This window comes from Herpailurus yagouaroundi, unplaced genomic scaffold, assembly GCF_014898765.1.
Source record: "Herpailurus yagouaroundi ecotype Mexico unplaced genomic scaffold, PumYag 29, whole genome shotgun sequence".
NCBI lineage: Eukaryota > Metazoa > Chordata > Mammalia > Carnivora > Felidae > Herpailurus > Herpailurus yagouaroundi.
In genome coordinates this window covers 4,200,009-4,218,791 of record NW_024412377.1, presented here as the reverse complement: position 1 = coordinate 4,218,791, position 18,783 = coordinate 4,200,009, and the positions used below count along the sequence as shown (strand labels likewise).

The following is an 18,783-nucleotide window of genomic DNA, read 5'->3' as shown; positions in this document are numbered from 1 at the left end:
AATCGGCGTGCGCGGCCGCGTGGGCCATGGGGCGGCGGGCGCGGGGCCGGCGGCTCCAGCAGCGGCCGCAGGGAGCGGAGGACGGCGCCGAGGGCGGCGGGAAGCGCCGTGAGGCGGTAGGAGTCGGGGCGAGGGCGGGCCGGGTCCCCCGTCCGCCGCCGGGCCCCCGAGGCCTGCGGGACGGCGCGGGGCGGCTCCTCCGGCCCTGGGTAGACCCCTCTTTCGTTCCTCAGGGCTGGGAAGGCGGGTACCCCGAGATCGTCAAGGAGAACAAGCTCTTCGAGCACTACTACCAGGAGCTCAAGATCGTGCCCGAGGGAGAGTGGGACCAGTTCATGGAAGCGCTCAGGGAGCCCCTCCCCGCCACCCTACGAATTACTGGCTACAAGAGGTAAGGGGCCGCGCCCAGCCTTCCTGTGCCGGGGGAGTTGGGGCTGGCTAGAGACGCGGGCGCCCCCGTCACCCCGATAAGTGCTGCGGTGCTGGAGAGCTGCTGCTCGTCGGCGCTGTGGACCCGAGGGTCTGCAAACATAGCACGGAGGAGGGAGCACGAGGGTCGGACGGAACAGGCCGAGGAGGTGTTGCAAGGTGGGAGGCTGGGATCAGACGTGAAAGTGCGATCCAAGAGGGATTCGTGAGCTGAGGACGCCTCCCCCTTTGCAACACGTGAACGTTAGTGGCGTTCCAGAGTTCCTGTGAAACTCCGCGTCTCTGTCCGTTGCGTCTTTCCGCGAGGAGTTGCAAGCAAATGAGAACCTGTGGGAATGTTTAGGAGGGAAGGAATGCAGGTAGTCGTCCCTTTAGCTTATCGGTTAGCCAAGGAGCAGCGCGGATTGTTTAAACTCTGAAGGAAGAGGAAAAGGGCAGGATGCAAGAATGTCTTCGTTCGGCGCTAAGATGGTTTTTGTTTTAAATAAAACACTCGTCATCTTAGATTCATTCATAGTAGTCTTTCCGATGGGTTTGAAACTTACTTTTTTTTTTTTTTTTAAATAGCCATGCAAAAGAGATTCTCCATTGCTTAAAGAACAAGTATTTCAAGGAACTGGAGGACCTGGAGGTGGACGGTCAGAAAGTTGAAGTTCCCCAGCCCCTGAGTTGGTAGGTAAAACAAGTCTTCATCCCGTTGGATGTTTCTTTGGGATTTTAGTCTTTGTCGTTTGGCAGCGTGTTTTCTGGGCAACATGTTTGTTAGGAGCGTGTGAGAATCTGAATGTACTTTATAGACACCCTTGTGTTCTTTTTACGCGGTACTTTTTATCTGTGTTACTTTATACTGGAGTATATAGCTTTTCACGCGTGATTTGCAGCTGTCTCGGAGTCATTCAGTTCAGTTAATTTTTCCAAGTGCATCAGCCTCTGTCCTTCCATGATGGACACTTCTACCTATTTTCACCTGCACCCCTTGTTTTCTCATGTCAGAACTGCTGCTGTGTGGTTTCTACCTTCAGCAGAAGGATACAGTCCACCTGACCAGGGTCGCCACGGACCAGTCCAGCTGATTGTGGATTTCCACCGTGTCCAGCGCTGGTGGGGACTCCTGCCCTCCGTGCTGACCCTTTCTTTACTTGCCCTGGAAGTATCCTGTGGATTATTTGCTCCTCATGGCCTAGTTCAGGTCTCAGTGAAGTGAAGGCAGTCCCAAAAGTCTTGGAAGGCGCCTGGAGTATTCACGCACAGACTCCAGAGGCGCCAAGCCCAGGGTAATCTGTAAACATAAAAGTCATTGAATTGTTAGAGTTCCACATTTCGGATTATCAACTTTGAGGCATTGTGAGTCCTCCCAAAGCGATGATTTTAAATGATTGCTGTAAAAAGCTGAATTTTCTCTTCCAGGGGTCATACGGGCTTTCCAGGGGCCATATCACAGATGTGTGCAGCACACACAGTTGGAGTGAATGCAGACTGGCCAAACGTTTAAGTCTGCATTCAGCCAAGCTCAAGAGCAGATACACCATTAGAGAATGCACTTCTTGGATATGAAAATAAATCTACGGTTTTAAGCCAAAAAAATACCATGATGGATTTTGTACGAAGATTTTAAAAGCTCAAACGTTCTTACGCAGGAAATGACTTGAGTGGTTACTAGATGCATGGACCCCTGTACTGAGGTCATTAGAAAAGGAATGTTTTTCCAACTGCCGTACCTGTGACATTGCTAGGTCACCTCGCCTTCGCATAATCCAGCTTCCTCTGCTGTCTTAGTAACCAGGTTACTGACTTAACTCCCCCCAGTGCCTTGGTTTGGAGATTGGACTGATGTTACTGGTGTTTGTAGCAGGGGCCATCTGATATTTTCAGAAGTGGGTTTAAGGTTGTGTTTGTGTACGTTTCTGATAGTTCTGCATGTGTTGACTGCTTCACATAATCACCTGAAAACATTTGTTCCTTCAGCCATATATTTAGAAATGTAGTTTTTTGGAAGAGCAAGTCTGGCCCGTAGGAGGAGCTGAAAAGCGTGCATCCTGTAAGGGAAGAAGTGCTTCTGGGTGGGTCATTGTGGGACTTCTCTTCTGCAGGTTCCAAAAGATCTATGAGAATTAGTCTTGCTATTTTTATCGTTCACTGGAAACTACAGTTAAAATTTTGTTTGATTAGCCCTTTTAACATTTTTTTTTAATGTGTATTCATTTTTGAGAGACAGAGCGCAAACAGAAGTGGAGCAGAGAGGGAGACACAGAATCCGAAACAGGATCCCTGGTTCTGAGCTCTCAGCACAGAGCCCGATGGGAGGCTCGAACTCACAGACCATGAGATCGTGTCCTGAGCCACCCCAGTCACCCTGCCCTTTTAACATTTGACAGACACTTTTCCATCTTGATTGTTGAAGAACGGCGATGGGTACCTGAAAAGGCAGTTCTCCAACATCTGAGAAAGGCCCTGTGGGTTGTTTGGTTGAAGGATGAACGGGAGTGACTCTAGTAACTACCAGTCATTCTCCACTTTCATCTGAGCACAAGCTAAAGGGTGTAAACAACTCAAATACTGCCCTATTTGGGTTCCTAATGGTCAGCTTTTCCATGATCTGTGACGGCTACATGACAAGTTGTACTGTACAAACGTTCAGTCACAGTCACTCGTCAGGTGTAGGCTACCCATAGATCTCTCAGCAAGCAAGCAAAGAAGACACTTCCGGTGGTTTTCTGTATGGTTCAAAAAACAAATAAGTCGTAAAATAGCCTAAATTTTTTGGTACATGGTAGAATTAAATTTAGGAAAGCGTTTTGGGGAGTCATGATATTTTTTATTTTTTTTTATTAAAAAAATTTTTTTAATGTTTATTTATTTTTGAGAGAAAGAGTGAGACAGAGTGAGCAGGGGAGGGTCAGAGAGAGGGAGACACAGAGTCGGAAGCAGGCTCCAGGCTCTGAGCTGTCAGCACAGAGCCCAATGCAGGGCTCGAAGTCATGGACCACAAGATCATGACCTGAGCTGAAGTCGGACGCCCGACCAACTGAGCCACCCAGGTGCCCCCGGGGAGCCATGATATTTTAAATGATTTATTAACAAATTTATTTGAGAGAGAAAGAGACACAGGAGGGTCAGAGAGAGAGGGAGGGAGAGAATCCCAAGCAGGCTCCACACTGTCAGCGCAGAGCCCAACTTAGGGTTTGGACTCACAAACCATGAGATCGTGACCTGAGCCGAAACCCAAGAGTCGGGACACTTGACCAACTGAACCACCAGGCACCCCAAGGGAACCATGTTTTTCTTGAAGGAATATTAAGTATAGGACGCATAGCTCGGACTGATTTCTTTTTTACCTTTTTGTAGACTCAGAACTGTAAGGAATTATCCCAAAGTATTTTTATAAAAGCCTCTTTTTGATCAGTTGTTGAGAATACACCTTATTGTCATTCTGTTTGTGTCCTTTTCAGTGTCTGGATTGAAGATGACTTCTCGTAAATGTTACTTTTCCCCTGTAAGAATTCACGAGGCATAAAGATGACAGTGGTGCTTTTACTTTATCCTCAGAAGACACAACAAATTTCCAAACAGGACTTTAAAGACTGAGGAGTTACAGTCAAATTGCGTTAACTGAAAACTAATTAGTTCTTTAAAGATATTTTATTTGATGTTAAAATCTACAGAGGTTTTTTTTTTTTTTTTTTTTTTAATGGTTTTATTTGTTTTTGATAGTGTGCAGGAGAGGTTGCAGAGAGAGAGGGAGACAGAGAATCCGAAGCAGCTCCAGGGTCCAAGCTGTCAGCACAGAGCCGGATGCAGGGCTTGAACCCATGAACTGTGAGATCATGACCTGAGCCGAAGTCAGACGCTTAACTGACTGAGCCACTCTGGTGCCCCTTACGTATTTTTTTTTTGTGACATTAGTAGCTTTCACGACCTTAACCACTTGGAGAAGAATTTTGACCTTAGTAAACTTAACGTTTTTTAACTATTGGAAATTCAGTCTAAAAGGCACATAAGGAAATGTTTGCTCTGGCTCTATCTGGACTGTTGACCTATATTTGAAAATGAAAATTCATGGGGCGCCTGGGTGGCGCAGTCGGTTGAGCGTCCGACTTCAGCCAGGTCACGATCTCACGGTCCGGGAGTTCGAGCCCCGCGTCAGGCTCTGGGCTGATGGCTCAGAGCCTGGAGCCTGTTTCTGATTCTGTGTTTCCCTCTCTCTCTGCCCCTCCCCCGTTCATGCTCTGTCTCTCTCTGTCCCAAAAATAAATAAACGTTGAAAAAAAAAATTAAAAAAAAAAGAAAATGAAAATTCAGCTATTGACGAATAATTATGGCACGTGGCATTCAAATTTATGATGTGTTGGTGATTTGCTACGGCAGTCCCTTGCAAAATTCACTGTCTCTGATAGCAGGCAGTTCAGGATTGCAAGGAATTATACAAAACGAAGTGTCTGGCTCTCCAGTCTTGGGAAGGTTCGTTGAAACAGCAGCTTTTGCAGACCCTACAGGGGAAGGCACATTTGAATGTGTTCCGCGCTTCACCTCCAAGGAGGCCAAAGGGAAGTGTTCAGACTAAACGCTTGAATTGCCGAGTAAGTATGATTGTGTTTTGGTTTTAGATTTTTGAGGCAGGTTAAATACTGAAGAAGGAAGCAGGCATAGGAAATAGAGACAAGGTGCTGAGACACTTGGGGGGTGGCCACAGAGAGATTCAGCCAGTTTAATCTATTACCTGGTGGAAAGTACTTCTCAAGACACGTCCCATAATCTGACAGTTGGGTCATGTGTTAAAATCTCAAGGCCTGAGTTTCTTTCAAGTAATCACTCTGCTTCATGGGAGTCAGATGTATTGTTTTGCCAGTGTTCTCATTTCACTTTCATGGCCGTCACCTTAGCTGCAACTGACACGTGGAAATATTGTCATCCTGCATTGTTAAATTGAGCTGGTTGTTCCCTTGAGACTGAGCTGTAAGTACTAAGACTGCAGTGAGACCACCGAGTACCATGTTGTGCATAGCTTGAGCCTGGGTCCTTGGAGCAAGGCTCTGTGTCACAGCAGTGTGCCTCCCGGAGCCGCTGGAGCTCAGTGATCAGGGCTGAGCCACGTTTGAAGAGGTCTGTGTCCTGGGGCGCCTGGATGGCCCAGTCGGTTAAGCGTCTGACTGCGGCTCAGGTCGTGATCTCACGGTTCGTGGGTTCAAGCCCCACGTTGGGCCCTGTGCTGACAGCTCAGAGCCTGGAGTCTGCTTTGGATTCTATATCTCCTTCTCTCTGTCCCTCCCCCGATTGCATGCACACACACGGTGTCTCTCTCTCTCTCTCTCTCTCTCTCTCTCTCTCTCTCTCTCTCTCGTGCGCGCGCTAAAAAATAAATGTTAAAAAAGAGACCTATTAATCAGCGATGTCATCATCACAGAAAGTTTAAACGCGTGTATGGAAACGGCAGGAGAAGTTTCTTCATTCTCGGGTGTGTGTAAATAACAGCCTGGCCGTGCTAGTCAACACGGTGGCGCTAAGGTTTTCTGGTGTGTAAGACAGTTGAGTATGTTATTGGGCTGTTTTGTTTTAGACGTGGTGAGAGATACAGCGGGAAAGATTGCAATTACATGTTCACCAGGCCTTCTGATGGGTCCTCGACTGCATTCTTTGACGGTGTGATGTGCGTTTCTTCAATTCGTTACGTCTCTTCCGACAGCCTCTCTACCGTCGTTAACATCAGCGGCGGAGAGCAGAGCAGCTCTTTGTCATTTCCTCTTGCACGTTCGTCATCGTGGGTCCATGGTGATGTTGTACACGTCTCTCTCAAAACAGTCAGCTCTGCTCTTCCTGCCTGGGCCATGATAAGGTTACAGCCGGGCTCCCTATGGCCTAGGGGGCCCCGTGCCGTGCTCGCTGGCGGCCTGCGAAGACCACCGAAGTGAGGAACCGAGCAGAATTGGGTGTCTCTGGTTGCAGGATCTGTGTGAGCAAGGGGTTGTCAAGAGAGCACTTTGATAGATTTAAGCCGTAAACGCTTGCTTTTCCTTCTTTTTGTTTGGTCAGGTATCCAGAAGAACTGGCCTGGCACACAAACTTAAGTCGAAAAATCTTGAGAAAGTCTCCACAGTTGGAAAAGTTTCACCAGTTCCTGGTTAGCGAAACTGAATCTGTGAGTAGATTTCTTTACATCTGTTGGTTTCCTTAAAGCCTTAGCCGCACGTGACTGTCACGGGTGTGTTTTCTCCGCACGCGTTCCTGGGAGCGGTGAGGTAGATGGGGCACACGGAAAAGCGTGTTTGTCGCCAGTCGTTTCCAGTGATCCACACAGCTGCTCCCTGGTTTGGCTCGTGTCCCAGTGGAACGTAGGGACGACGTCAGGGACGCTTGTCCGCTGGGCGTCCTGTCTTCCTGCCTCTCTGGGGTTTTGGCCGCCACCAAAGCGGACGGAGCACGGCCCTCCGCGCAGTAAGGTGTCCTTCTGGAGACAGCTGTCGGTCTGCTCTCGGTGTATCATCTCTCTTCCTTCCTTGCTCCTGTCTGTACCCCACCTTTGCCCCAAAAACAGGACCTGAATTTGACGACTCAGGTTCTCCTGTGTGATACCGTGCCCTCGCCCTGTCTCTTTGCCATCCCGAGTCTCTCGATTGTGGGTCAGTGTGTGGACTCACCCTCAGCATCAGACCTCCTCTCCCAAAGTAGCTGTGCCCCTCCTGCCCCACGTGATTAAACAGACACCCCTGGGTTTGGCTGTTGTAAGACGAGCTGCTTCCATCTTGGTTTTTGGGAATCGTTACGCTCCTGTTTGAAACCAGGGTTCCCCCTTCCTGTCCTCTAGTCTGCTTTCTCTAGCCAAGGAACCCTCTGTGTTTCCCCAGATGACGTTTCATTTTGTTCATTCTGAGCTTCTGGGAACACTGGCAGGACCCCTGTGCTTCCCACGTGTCTCCCCTTGAAGCCGTGATCAGTCTAGAAGCTCTTCACCTTGCCCAGTCCTGACCTCTGCTCCACCTGCAGCTCTTAACTGCCACCCTGGCACTCTGTCCGCAGAGGTAACCCGCTGCCCAGGCTTGTGTTGGCCAGGCTTTCCCCCCACCCCCGTAAGGGAAAAAAACAGGTGCTGCCACATTCTTGGCTCTTTCCTTGCGTGGGTACAAGCAGGGACCTTCTGGCTCTACTTTCGACCTAGGTGGAATGTCGGGTGAACGTCAGCAGAGCAGAGGGTTTGTGGGGAGGTGGGTGTCGAGTGTGGGTGGCGTATACGGACCGTAGGGACCCAGTATGGATTTTGGGCCGGGAGTCCGTAGGGTGAGATTGTGCTGGGGTATTCAAAGCTGCCCGCAAGCCGCTTCCAAATGTGTATGGAAGAAGTGACTGACTGCCAGGCTGTCTGGTCGGGGACTGTGTGTCCCCATACTACTCAGATGCTTTGAACGAAGACTTGGATGAGGACAGGGCAGGCTTATCAGTATCGTACGTATAACCTGGAGCCAGGAGTCCGCGTGTCTTGAGAGTCAATGGGGAGTCAGATCGTCTTCAGAGACCCCTTCCTGGCCAGAAGATTGGGTTCGGATGTGAGTCTGTATTCAGGTTCAGACAGATGCTAAGTGTGGGGTAAGTGAAGGCTGCCTGGATGGCTGTTCCGGTACAGAAGACCCAGGTTGTAATGGAGCTGAAGTCTCCCGGCAGCCAAAGTTTCACCGCTTCTTAAAGTACTGTTATCTTCGAGGCGTTCAGTCTTAAGGCTGTTAAAATAGAGTGGTGATTGAGGTGAGTGCTGGACTCCATCGTGAACGTTTGTCCAAATGTGGAGGGGTCGTCACAGGTCCCCTGAGCCACCAGCAAAGACCTAGAGGACCTTTGGTGTCGTGAGAATGGTAGATCCTGTGTATCTTCGAGGCGGGGAGATGGGAGCGCCGGTCGGTGTGTCCATCTTTTTGAGGGGCAGTTCTCAGGAGTAGAAAGCAGACACGGGCTGTTCCTAAAACCAGATGAGGACTAAAATGGAAGGTACAGGTTTAGCTGAGAGGGAAGGCCCTGCTGGGTGGCTCTCTGTCCTGTGCTCGCAGGGATCGCTCTCTCTGTTGCTGCCGGTGCCTTAGGGCCATTGTCCACCTTTGAGAGTTGCTACCCCCAGCTTCCATTCTTGATGGCACGTTGGGACCATGTCAGCTTAAATCCTCATTCTTTATAAAATTGAGTATTACACCTGCCTTTCTGATGTCCTAATGGTAAGTTTTGCCATAAACGGTCCTTCTTTGGCCTTGAAATAGTAACCATTTACCTACTAGTATGAAAATACGTCCTAATTATATCATGTGCTGTGTGATAGTATTAGCTGTTTCGTTTCACGTATGGTGAATAAATGGTCTTATTCTGTTACGTATGAAATAATGCCCAATATTGACATTTTTCTGCCTTTTTAAACATTCTGATTTTTTTTTTTTAATTTTCTAAGGGAAATATCAGTCGTCAAGAAGCCGTTAGCATGATTCCACCGCTGTTACTTAATGCTCACCCTCACCATAAGGTATTGTGGATTAGATAGAAAGCGCCTTTGTTTATTGACGCTTTTTTTTTCTTCATATAATCTTTGGATTTTTCCCGTTTACTTTTGATAGAGAATGCTGTGTATTTTGTTTCAGGTTCTGTTTTTGCGTTTTTGTCATATTTAAATTTTTTTTTTTTTTTCAACGTTTATTTATTTTTTTTGGGACAGAGAGAGACAGAGCATGAACGGGGGAGGGGCAGAGAGAGAGGGAGACACAGAATCGGAAACAGGCTCCAGGCTCTGAGCCATCAGCCCAGAGCCTGACGCGGGGCTCGAACTCACGGACTGCGAGATCGTGACCTGGCTGAAGTCGGAGGCTTAACCGACTGCGCCACCCAGGCGCCCCAATGTCATATTTAAAATTTACAACCCATAACTTTTCTCCTGTTTTTTAAAATTTTTTTTTTCAACGTTTTTATTTATTTTTGGGACAGAGAGAGACAGAGCATGAACGGGGGAGGGGCAGAGAGAGAGGGAGACACAGAATCGGAAACAGGCTCCAGGCTCCGAGCCATCAGCCCAGAGCCTGACGCGGGGCTCGAACTCACCGACCGCGAGATCGTGACCTGGCTGAAGCCGGACGTTTAACCGACTGCGCCACCCAGGCGCCCCCTTTTCTCCTGTTTTAAGATTTGCTCCCTCATTTACTTACTGCACTGTTTATCTTCAGTGGCCTTGACTGAGTCCATCAGCTTTAAGATCGTAATGGGCACGTACTGAGAACTTGTTACAGGCCAAGCGCTGCTCTGCGCTCTTCTTGTGGATTAATTCATTTTGTTATCTGCACGTCCCTGTGAGGGTAGATGCTGTCACTGTCCTGTTTTTCCAGATGAGGGGAAGGAGGCAAAGGAAAACCAAAGCAATTAGCTCAGGGTCCCGGGGCCAGAAGGGGCCAGGCGGAGATTTGAGGCCGGATAGTTCTGTCCCTTAGCAGGCTGTCAACAGAAGCGCTGCTTGCACTTTGTGGCCTTGTCCGTTCACCCCTGAATTTATTGCTCCCACTGGTTTCTAGTGCCGTTCCGTGCCTGTGATCCCCGGAGGTTCAGTATATCACATTGTAGATTCATTCTATAAAGAAACGTATTTAGATCTTAGGAATTAAAATACTAGAATGACTCATAAGATTGTTTTAAAATGAGTGTAGAGTATTTGATATCTTAAAGACGTCAGCCATTTCTTGCTTTTCCATAGATCTTAGATATGTGTGCAGCGCCCGGATCAAAGACCACACAGCTCATTGAGATGTTACACGCCGACATGAACGTCCCTTTCCCAGGTACGCGCTGGGCTGCCCCAGAGGGTCAGTGTGCTCCTGTGCTGGGGTAGGTGAGGTAGAGTGGTGACGTCACTTGTGGGTGGGGTCCTGAAGCCTCCTGTGACAAGCTGATGGCTTTCTTTCTCTGAAACATTTTGCACGCCGCTGTGACCAGTTCCCAAGCCACCGTGCTCATATGTGGGGGTGGGACGGTGGCTTCACTTGAGAATTCTGTGTCCTCTGTGAAAGCAGGTGGCGTTTCTCCATTAACTCAGTAGTAGGTAGATTGCAGTTTGAGTTTCCGGTGGTAACATTATCACGTTGGGTTTTTGTTTCGGTGGGTTTTGTGATGACTCCCCGGCCGCACGAGAGGCTGTAGAGCTGTTAGGAGCCGCCATCAGCTGCCCGAGCTTCCCGCCCCCCGCGGCATAGGTGACAGTGTTAGCCCTCGCGCGTCACGTGGGTGTCAGGCCCGGACTCGTGGCTGTTCTGAGCCCTCGGAGTGCTCAGGCCATTGTAGCGTTGCTGGGGCTCCTTCCCCGCGGCTGAAGAATGCTGTCGCTACTCTCGTGCCGTTTTATGTCCCTCCCTCCCGGCCTTCCCCCTTTCGTGCAAGCCCCCTGCTCCCGCTCTGTTCTAGTGGGCCTGCTTGCTTAGCTTTGTCCTGGGCGTTCTCTTCTCTGACTGATCGCTTTGCTAAAAGGGCTTCCGATTCACAGGGTCTGGAGTGGGGACCCAGCATACAGGTGCAGTATTTTGAACACTTGTCGGGTGATTCTTTTGTTTTCTACAGCTTTGTCTCTCCCCTCAGCCTCCATTTTAGTTGTTAGTGAAGATAATGGCAAAGATGCTTTTGGCATGATAACTGGTACAAAATGAATAGTTGTTGAATAATCGGAAAAATAAATCTTGCGGTTTGGGAATCCTAGGTGACTGTAAAAATCTACGCTGAGCCACCGTTTTGGACTGCTCAGATAATTCTGGCAAATCTTAAGCTTGGGTGTTACGTTTTGGTGGATTGCTTCTTCTCACTGGCCAACCAGGAGGTTGAGTATTGTAGAAAATTATCCTGCGGGTGCTACATTTCGCCTGACGCTATCATTTCATGTTCTCAGAGGGGTTTGTCATTGCGAATGATGTGGACAACAAGCGTTGCTATCTGCTCGTGCATCAGGCCAAAAGGCTGAGCAGCCCCTGCATCATGGTGGTGAACCACGACGCGTCCAGCATACCTCGGCTCACGATAGATGTGAACGGGAAGAAAGAGATTCTCTTCTATGATCGCATTCTGTGTGATGTCCCTTGCAGGTATTTGTGTTATTACGAGGCCAGAAAGCCGGAAATCCACTAAGGAGATCACATGAGGTGTGGCCTAGATTAACTTGGACACGCGTGCGCACACACACACAATTGTAGGCGCCGTTCTCGGGGCAGCTGGGAGGAGGACAGAGACTCTGTGGCCCTGGACCGTATCCTTACGGTTTTAGTGATGGACAGCACAGCAGAGATAGGGTCCCAAACAAGGAGGTACAAGGCGGGACGGTTGTACAGTCTTCACAAGAGTTAAATTCCCCGAGAGAATGACAGCAGTGACTCTCGCCGTGGTGGATGTCAGGAATGATTTGTTTGACCCCGTCACTCCTCTTCGCACGAGCGGTGACTATGTAAAGCAGTTCGTTGAGGAGCCATACCTCATCAGGTTGGGTTTTTATGGCAAGTCTTACGTCCTTCGGCACGCTGCAGTTCAGGAGTTGACGCCTTGGAGAAACTTACTGTAATTGCGTGTGTACAGTTGTGTTTGTACACTGAAGCCATCTTTTAAGTTCCCAGAGGCAGTGACGTAGGTGTTTAAGACTCTGAACACGTGGATTTGTCTGCCGGAAAACTCCGTCGGCCCAGAACACAGTGTTTTGAGTACAATGGCCGATCTCAAACTCTCTCCTTTAAACCGCGGCAGACTGCCTGCCTGTGGCAGAGCTCGTTGTGAAAGCTGTGGTTGGGCATACTGAGTGTGAGTGCGCTTTCAAATCCCGGAAAGGATGCCCCTGTGAAGGGAAATTTAATATGGGTCACGAGCCACAGTTGTCTGATTTTCCTTTGGGTCAGTGTTTTCCCATCCCTGTGCTCTTCTGGTCAGACACCTAGAATTCCTTGGGGCACCTGGGTGGCTCAGTCAGTTAAGCGTCCAACTTTGGCTCAGGTCATGATCTTGCGGTCTCTGAGTTCGAGCCCCGCATCGGGCTCTGTGCTGACAGCATGGAGCCTGGCTCCTGCTTCGGATTCTTTGTCTCCCTCTCTCTCTGCCCCTCCCCTGTTCACTCTCTGTCTGTTAATAATAAATAAACATTGAAAAAAGAAAGAAAGAAAAGAAACCTAGAATTCCTGTCTCGTGTCATCTTAGGAGAATGTGGTAACCTGAGCACTGAGGCAGAAGCTGAGGAAATCTCTAAACATTACGGCAGAATTTGAAGCCACCACTGTGCAGGCAAGGGATGTCATTTGAAAGCCATTAGGTCTCTCGGGATGTTTTCTCCCCGCAGCCCCTTCCCCTCAAGACAGATACCTAGATGTCCAAGGGAGATTCAACTTTACACAGAAAGCCAGCAGCTCCAGGAATTATCCTGGGAAAAAATGGGTAGATAAAGTTAGATGTGGACAGAAAGATTAATTCATCAGGTCTGTATTGTAAAATTAACATAGAAGTAATTTCCATTAAATAAAAGTAGAAAATCAGAAATATTTAACTGCTACGCAGAAAGCTCTTGATAAAGAAGTTCCATTGGCTTAATTGAATCCACTGTGGAAAATCCGTGTGAGTGTAAGTTTGTTGTTATTCATGTAAATCTGATTAAAATGCCACTGTTGATTCACCGAATTGTTAAGTAACAGGATCCACACGTCTTCTGTATATTCACGGTTCCATGTCCTGGTCTCAAAACTAGTTTTGCTAGTATTTCTGTCACACGGAAGCGTATGTTTACCTCTTTAAGTTTTGAATGAGGTTTTCTGTTCAAATCTGTTATTTCCTTACTTAATTGCAAATTCAAGTATAACTTAAAAGTTTAATGTAATTAGAGTGGCCCCGAAAGCAGAAATAGAAAGTTGATTGTAGTCTGTGAGAGTTTAGCTGTTCTGGTTGGTGTTTATAATAACAATAACCTGTTTTGTAATTTAGCTGGAATAGGACATAATTGATAAATTCGAATCGTCTACCTGAACAGACCTGTAAGTTCTTAAATACCTTCCTTTCCAGTGGGGATGGCACTATGAGAAAAAACATTGATGTTTGGAAAAAGTGGACGACCTTGAACAGCTTGCAGCTGCACGGGTGAGTCCGGCGTCCCACAGGCAGGGTCGGGAAGGGTTATCGCCCAGTTTCGTAACTCGGTGCCCGGATCTTGAGTTCACCGGACTCTAAGGGCCAATTAATGGCCATCTTTGAGAGAGTTTGCTTACGTATCAGAAGCGGCTGTTTTTGGAACATTTTCGGAGTAGTAAACTGAAGACCATATGCATTTCAGGTACACATTTGTTTAAAATGCTTTTTGGGACCATTTCCTGTAACATTTCAAACCTCTGTTTTCCACAAAATAACCTAACTTAGTGTCTCACTCATCTTCTCTCTGCTTTCTGTTCTTTTGTGTTGAATTATTTTGCTTAACATTTTGATCTCAAATATTTATTGACTGTCTTTAAAGAAAATTTGGAAAAATCCTTAAAAGTAGAAGGAAAAAGAACATCTCATAAGTCAAAGATAACTTCTGTAATGTCTAACGCCTTTCAGTGGTTTTTCTGTGTGTAGGGATGTTAGCCACACCAGTTTGGATTATATTGTCTACAGGACTATGTCCTTTTTTCCTTTTAACATTAAAATTACACATTCGTAATTGTAGACTTGTGGGCGGTCTGCAGTGTCCTAATGAGTATTCACCGTAAATAATGCCGGCGGGAGATGGTTTCTCTGTTAAATAGTTTATCGCTTTTGTGAAGTAGGTATTAGGATTAGAAAGTGCTAAGGGTTATGAGTTGTTCGTAGAAAGAAAAGTCACATATCTGCATAGGTACGGAGGCCTCTTCACAGTGAAACTCCCCTAATATGTTGCTTTCAGTCATTAGCTTCATGCTTTGCTCGTTGGCATGTTGGGAAAGGCTAACAGAATAGCAAACGTGTTGTTTATACGGACACATGCTGATTTGGTGAACACGAACCACCTCCTGTGGGTTTACTCTAACTTCATTTGCAGCCTTAAAGAGTTCTTTTCCTCGGGGTTGTTTTGTAATTTGTCGTAAGTCTGTCATGACAGTGTGTAACGAACACGTGGTATGGTAGGTGCCTGTGCTCTGTGGGCCGCACGGACACGTTCGGTCCCAGGGTGACCTGGTGTCCACCCTTAGCTTACAGCTGCGGATCGCCACGCGCGGTGCTGAGCAGCTGGTGGAGGGCGGTCGCATGGTGTACTCCACGTGCTCGCTGAACCCCATCGAAGACGAGGCGGTCATAGCGTCTTTGCTGGAGAAAAGTGAAGGTAAGAGTCTATATTCTCGTGGACCTTTCCCTGGGCGTTTGCTAAATTAGACTCTAAACCCTACGGTGAGGTGCCCTGACTTAAAAACACGCTTATGTGGCGGGTGGGTCGTAGTTAATGAATTTCGAGGATTGTCTGTTTCATATGTTTCGTTATCTCTCGAGTTTGAAAGACGATGTCCGTCCTTACCAGGATGGTTTTTTTGAAAGAATTGTAGTTGTGGTAAAACACTCGCAACTTGGAGTTTTACCACCTTAACTGTTTTAAAGCCTACGTTTCCGTCGCATTAGGAACACGTTGTCGCGTAGCCGGTCTCCAGAGCTCTTGATCTTGCAAAACTGGAATTATGGACCCGTGAAACCAGTCCCCACTTTCCTGTTTGCTGTCTCGAGTCTGTCTAGGGATCGCTAGGGATCTCCCTGTGGGATCATGCTGTATCTGTGACTGGCGTAGCTCACCCAGCACACTGTCCTCGGGGTTCATCCACGCTGTAGCAGGTGACAGAATTGCCTTCCTTCAGCCTTCAAGGCTGAACATCTCCCACGTCAGGCCTACACCACATTTTGTTGACCCCATTCATCTGTCCATGGACGCGAGTTGCTTCCTCGGTTTAGCTGTTGGGAATAGTGCGTCTGTGACCCCAGCTGTACACGCAGCTCGGGACCCTGCTTTCAGTTTTCTTGGTGAGTGTCTTCTGGAATTGCTGGATGATGATGATTCACTGCTCAGTTTGGAGGGCATTCCCGCCGACGGTGCACAGATCCTGACTTCTCCACGTCCTCACCAGCCCTTGTTAACTTTCCGTGTCTGTGGCGGTAGGCGTCCTAACGGGTGTGAGGTCTTACCACACTGCTGGATACGGACAAACTGGACAGGTGCCTAAAATGTTTTTAAACCAGTTTTCACAACGTTTTGTCGTAAAATATTTCTTCCTTTGTGTAAGCTTTTACTGAAATGTTAGCTTTTCCCGTCATCTTGTCCTTAAAGGAAATAACGAGGAGTTTCAAACTAACTACGATCCAGAATAAGACACTTCCGAACTTACCACATGCACGTGTATGAAGTAGCTTGAAACCTGACTGAAAGCCAACTGTCTAGGCTTCCAGTTACCTCGTTCTCAGTGCCTGGTTGACCCGTGCCGTGGGGTCTGCCCTTAGTTGTTCACCCCTTCGGAGTCCTCTCGATTGGAATTTTGTGTGTTATGTTTGGTTTCCTCAAACCTGCACTAGAATGTGGTGTTTGCTTTTAACAAAGTAAGAATATTCAGATAGCGTAGTAGAAGTCAGGGCCGTGCTTTTGTGGGGGGTTTTGTACCGTTCCACCTCGGCCTTGAGGATTCTTTTGCTTCGTTTTTACGATCATGTGCGTTTTCACAGCTTCCGTGGAGCTTTGTTGGACGTTCCCTTTCTGTGAGGCTGTCCAATCTGTATCCACGATCTGTGGATGGAGGTTTATTTGAAAGGATCCCCGGAATGGCCCCATCTTACAACCTCTTGTAATGTTACCCTAGACACGATGTCCTCAAAGCTGGACCGATGCCTTGCTGGGCATTTTTAGGAAATTGGCTTGGGCCTGACACAGAATGTTTACAGATGTTCACAGTTCCCTTTATATGTTGCTTTCTGGTTCTGGGGTGTGTGTTAGACACGAGGGCACGAAGACCGTGTCCTCTAACTGGCGTGTGTGTGTCTAGAAGCCGGGGGTGGAGCGGGCACGGTTGCCGTGGGCTCCCCTGGGACACGGGCAGGACCCTGCCGCCGCCTCGTTTCTGAAGCTCCGTTTTGCTGTGATGCACACGCCTCAGCGTCCCCCGTTGTAAGGGTACGACTAGTGACCTCACACGCGCATAGTCCTCCCTGCGGTCCGGTCCCCGGCCGTTTCGGTCCCCTGCCCCCCCCCACCGGGCCCCCCCCCACGGAGAGCTGCCCGCGTGTGGTCACTGCCTGTGCGGCCTGCACCCCCGACCCACTGAGGTGCTGTGTGTATGGAATTGCCCTCCCTGGGCATTTTGTAGAAATAAATCACACGGTGTGTGATCTCGTGCGTCCGGCTTCTTTGGGTATAAGGTGAAAAGGTTTTATTTTTGGTCCCCAGGTGCCTTGGAGCTCGCTGACGTGTCTTCCGAGCTGCCGGGACTGAAATGGATGCCTGGAATCACACAGTGGAAGGTGATGTTTCTGGGAGGAGCCTGGTTGTGGGAGCACGTACCGCTGAGCAAGCAGGCGCTTTGAGAGCGTCCATATTTGGGTGACTTCCATAAACGCTGCTTTTAGTTACGCGGTCAGTTTTGATGTAGAATTAACTTCAAAACTAGATATAATGACAAATGGTACACGATGATACAAGTATTTTTCTCTGGCAGTGGAAAAGTTTCCCTGTCTTTATTCTGCAGTTAGAAATCAGCTATTTATTCTTATCCCTGGAAGTGTAGCTGTGCTTTATTTTTATTATTGGCTGGGGTTCAAGCTTCATTTCCAATATGAAACGATTTACTTTTCAGTTTTAAACCAGAAACACTCTGAGGCTTGTTAAAAAAAAAAATCTACACGGAAAATGCTGTTTTATAAAATGATCATCGTGTTTTACGGACCACGAGATTATCGCATTTTTACGTGCACACACAGTCTCAGCTTCGGAGAGAAATGAGACTCGCCATTTATCGTGTGGACACCATTTACATTGGCACCGTGTGATTTCTTACCGTTGGACAGTGCTGGTAATGCAGACTTCCGCCATCGTGTCCGTAGGTGATGACAAAAGATGGACAGTGGTTTTCAGAGTGGGAGGCTGTTCCTCACGGCAGACACACCCAGATCCGGCCCACCATGTTCCCACCAAAGGACCCGGAGCGGTTACAGGCGATGCATCTGGAGCGGTGGTGGGTTTGTGGGGGCTCTCAGAGGCTTGGGGAGGTGGGGACTTCGGGCCCCCGGCATTCCTGTGAGGCCTGGGCTATGCCCGTGGCTGACCCCAGGCATGTGAACTTCCCAGCAAGAAAGAAGTTCCCATTTCCTATTGGCTGCTGGCATTGAGCATTTATAAATAACGGAAGCGGAAAGAACTTACACGGTTGTGCTCCGCAAACCGCACGAACTTTCTACACGTTACACGCTGGCCGTTCCACATGTGAGGGGAGTGTGAATATTTGCAGGGAGACGTGACTTCTCTGTCACAGATCACCTTTGCAGCTTTTGTCTTAGTACTAGAAGAGTGTATTTTCTTTTTTTAATTTTTTTTTTAACATTTATTCATCTTTGAGAGACAGAGTGTGAGTGGGGGAGGAGCAGAGAGAGAGGGAGACAAAGAATCTGCAGCAGGCTTCAGGCTCTGAGCTGTCAGCACAGAGCCAGATGTGGGGCTCGAACTCACAAACTGTGAGATCGTGACCTGAGCCGAAGTCGGACGCTCAACCGACTGAGCCGCCCAAGTGCCCCTAAGAGAATGTATTTTCAGTTAAAAAGTTTGCACTGTGTTTTTTTTTTTTTAGTCTTAGAATATTACCACATCATCAGAATACCGGCGGGTTCTTTGTGGCAGTATTGGTGAAAAAGTCTCCGATGCCATGGAATAAGCGTCCACCAAAGGTAAGTGACACAGCATATTACGAGCTCTTTTCGTGTGTTCAAGGCAGACGCTGATCATGGTCACTGGGGTAGATTTTGGGTGTGGAGAGCAGCTGTCCACGAGCGTGTGTGTGGCAGGGGCAGGGATTCATCTAAATTTTTACTTTGCAGAAAAGCGGCAGCATCATAAAGGGATAGGTCCCTGGAGGAGGCAGAGTTGGGCGAATACGCTCCTTCTGCATCTCAAATGCAGATCGAAAAGACACCATGACTGCTCTGTGGCTCAGAGTGCGAGCCCCCTGAGCTGGCTGCGGTGCTGTGTCCCCCGAGAATCCGAGCCCCCCGAGCTGGCTGCGGTGCAGTGTCCCCTGAGAATCTGAGCCCCCCGAGCTGGCTGCGGTGCAGTGTCCCCTGAGAATGCTAGCCCCCCGAGCTGGCTGCGGTGCAGTGTCCCCTGAGAATGCTAGCCCCCCGAGCTGGCTGCGGTGCAGTGTCCCC

General features: G+C 48.4%; 1 protein-coding gene across 1 annotated transcript in view; it reads left to right on the top strand.

Moving 5' to 3' along the window:
• Positions 1-8: 8 nt before the first annotated feature.
• The window catches only part of NSUN2 (NOP2/Sun RNA methyltransferase 2), a 28,485-nt gene continuing 9,710 nt past the window's right edge, over positions 9-18,783 (top strand). The window contains exons 1-12 of the mRNA XM_040493654.1: positions 9-116; positions 234-391; positions 997-1,101; positions 6,457-6,562; positions 8,849-8,920; positions 10,133-10,217; positions 11,312-11,504; positions 13,450-13,524; positions 14,592-14,722; positions 16,817-16,890; positions 17,470-17,600; positions 18,210-18,306. Coding sequence (XP_040349588.1) covers positions 27-116; positions 234-391; positions 997-1,101; positions 6,457-6,562; positions 8,849-8,920; positions 10,133-10,217; positions 11,312-11,504; positions 13,450-13,524; positions 14,592-14,722; positions 16,817-16,890; positions 17,470-17,600; positions 18,210-18,306 — 1,317 coding nt within the window. The 5' untranslated portion in view covers positions 9-26. The remainder of the gene's footprint in view (positions 117-233; positions 392-996; positions 1,102-6,456; positions 6,563-8,848; positions 8,921-10,132; positions 10,218-11,311; positions 11,505-13,449; positions 13,525-14,591; positions 14,723-16,816; positions 16,891-17,469; positions 17,601-18,209; positions 18,307-18,783) is intronic.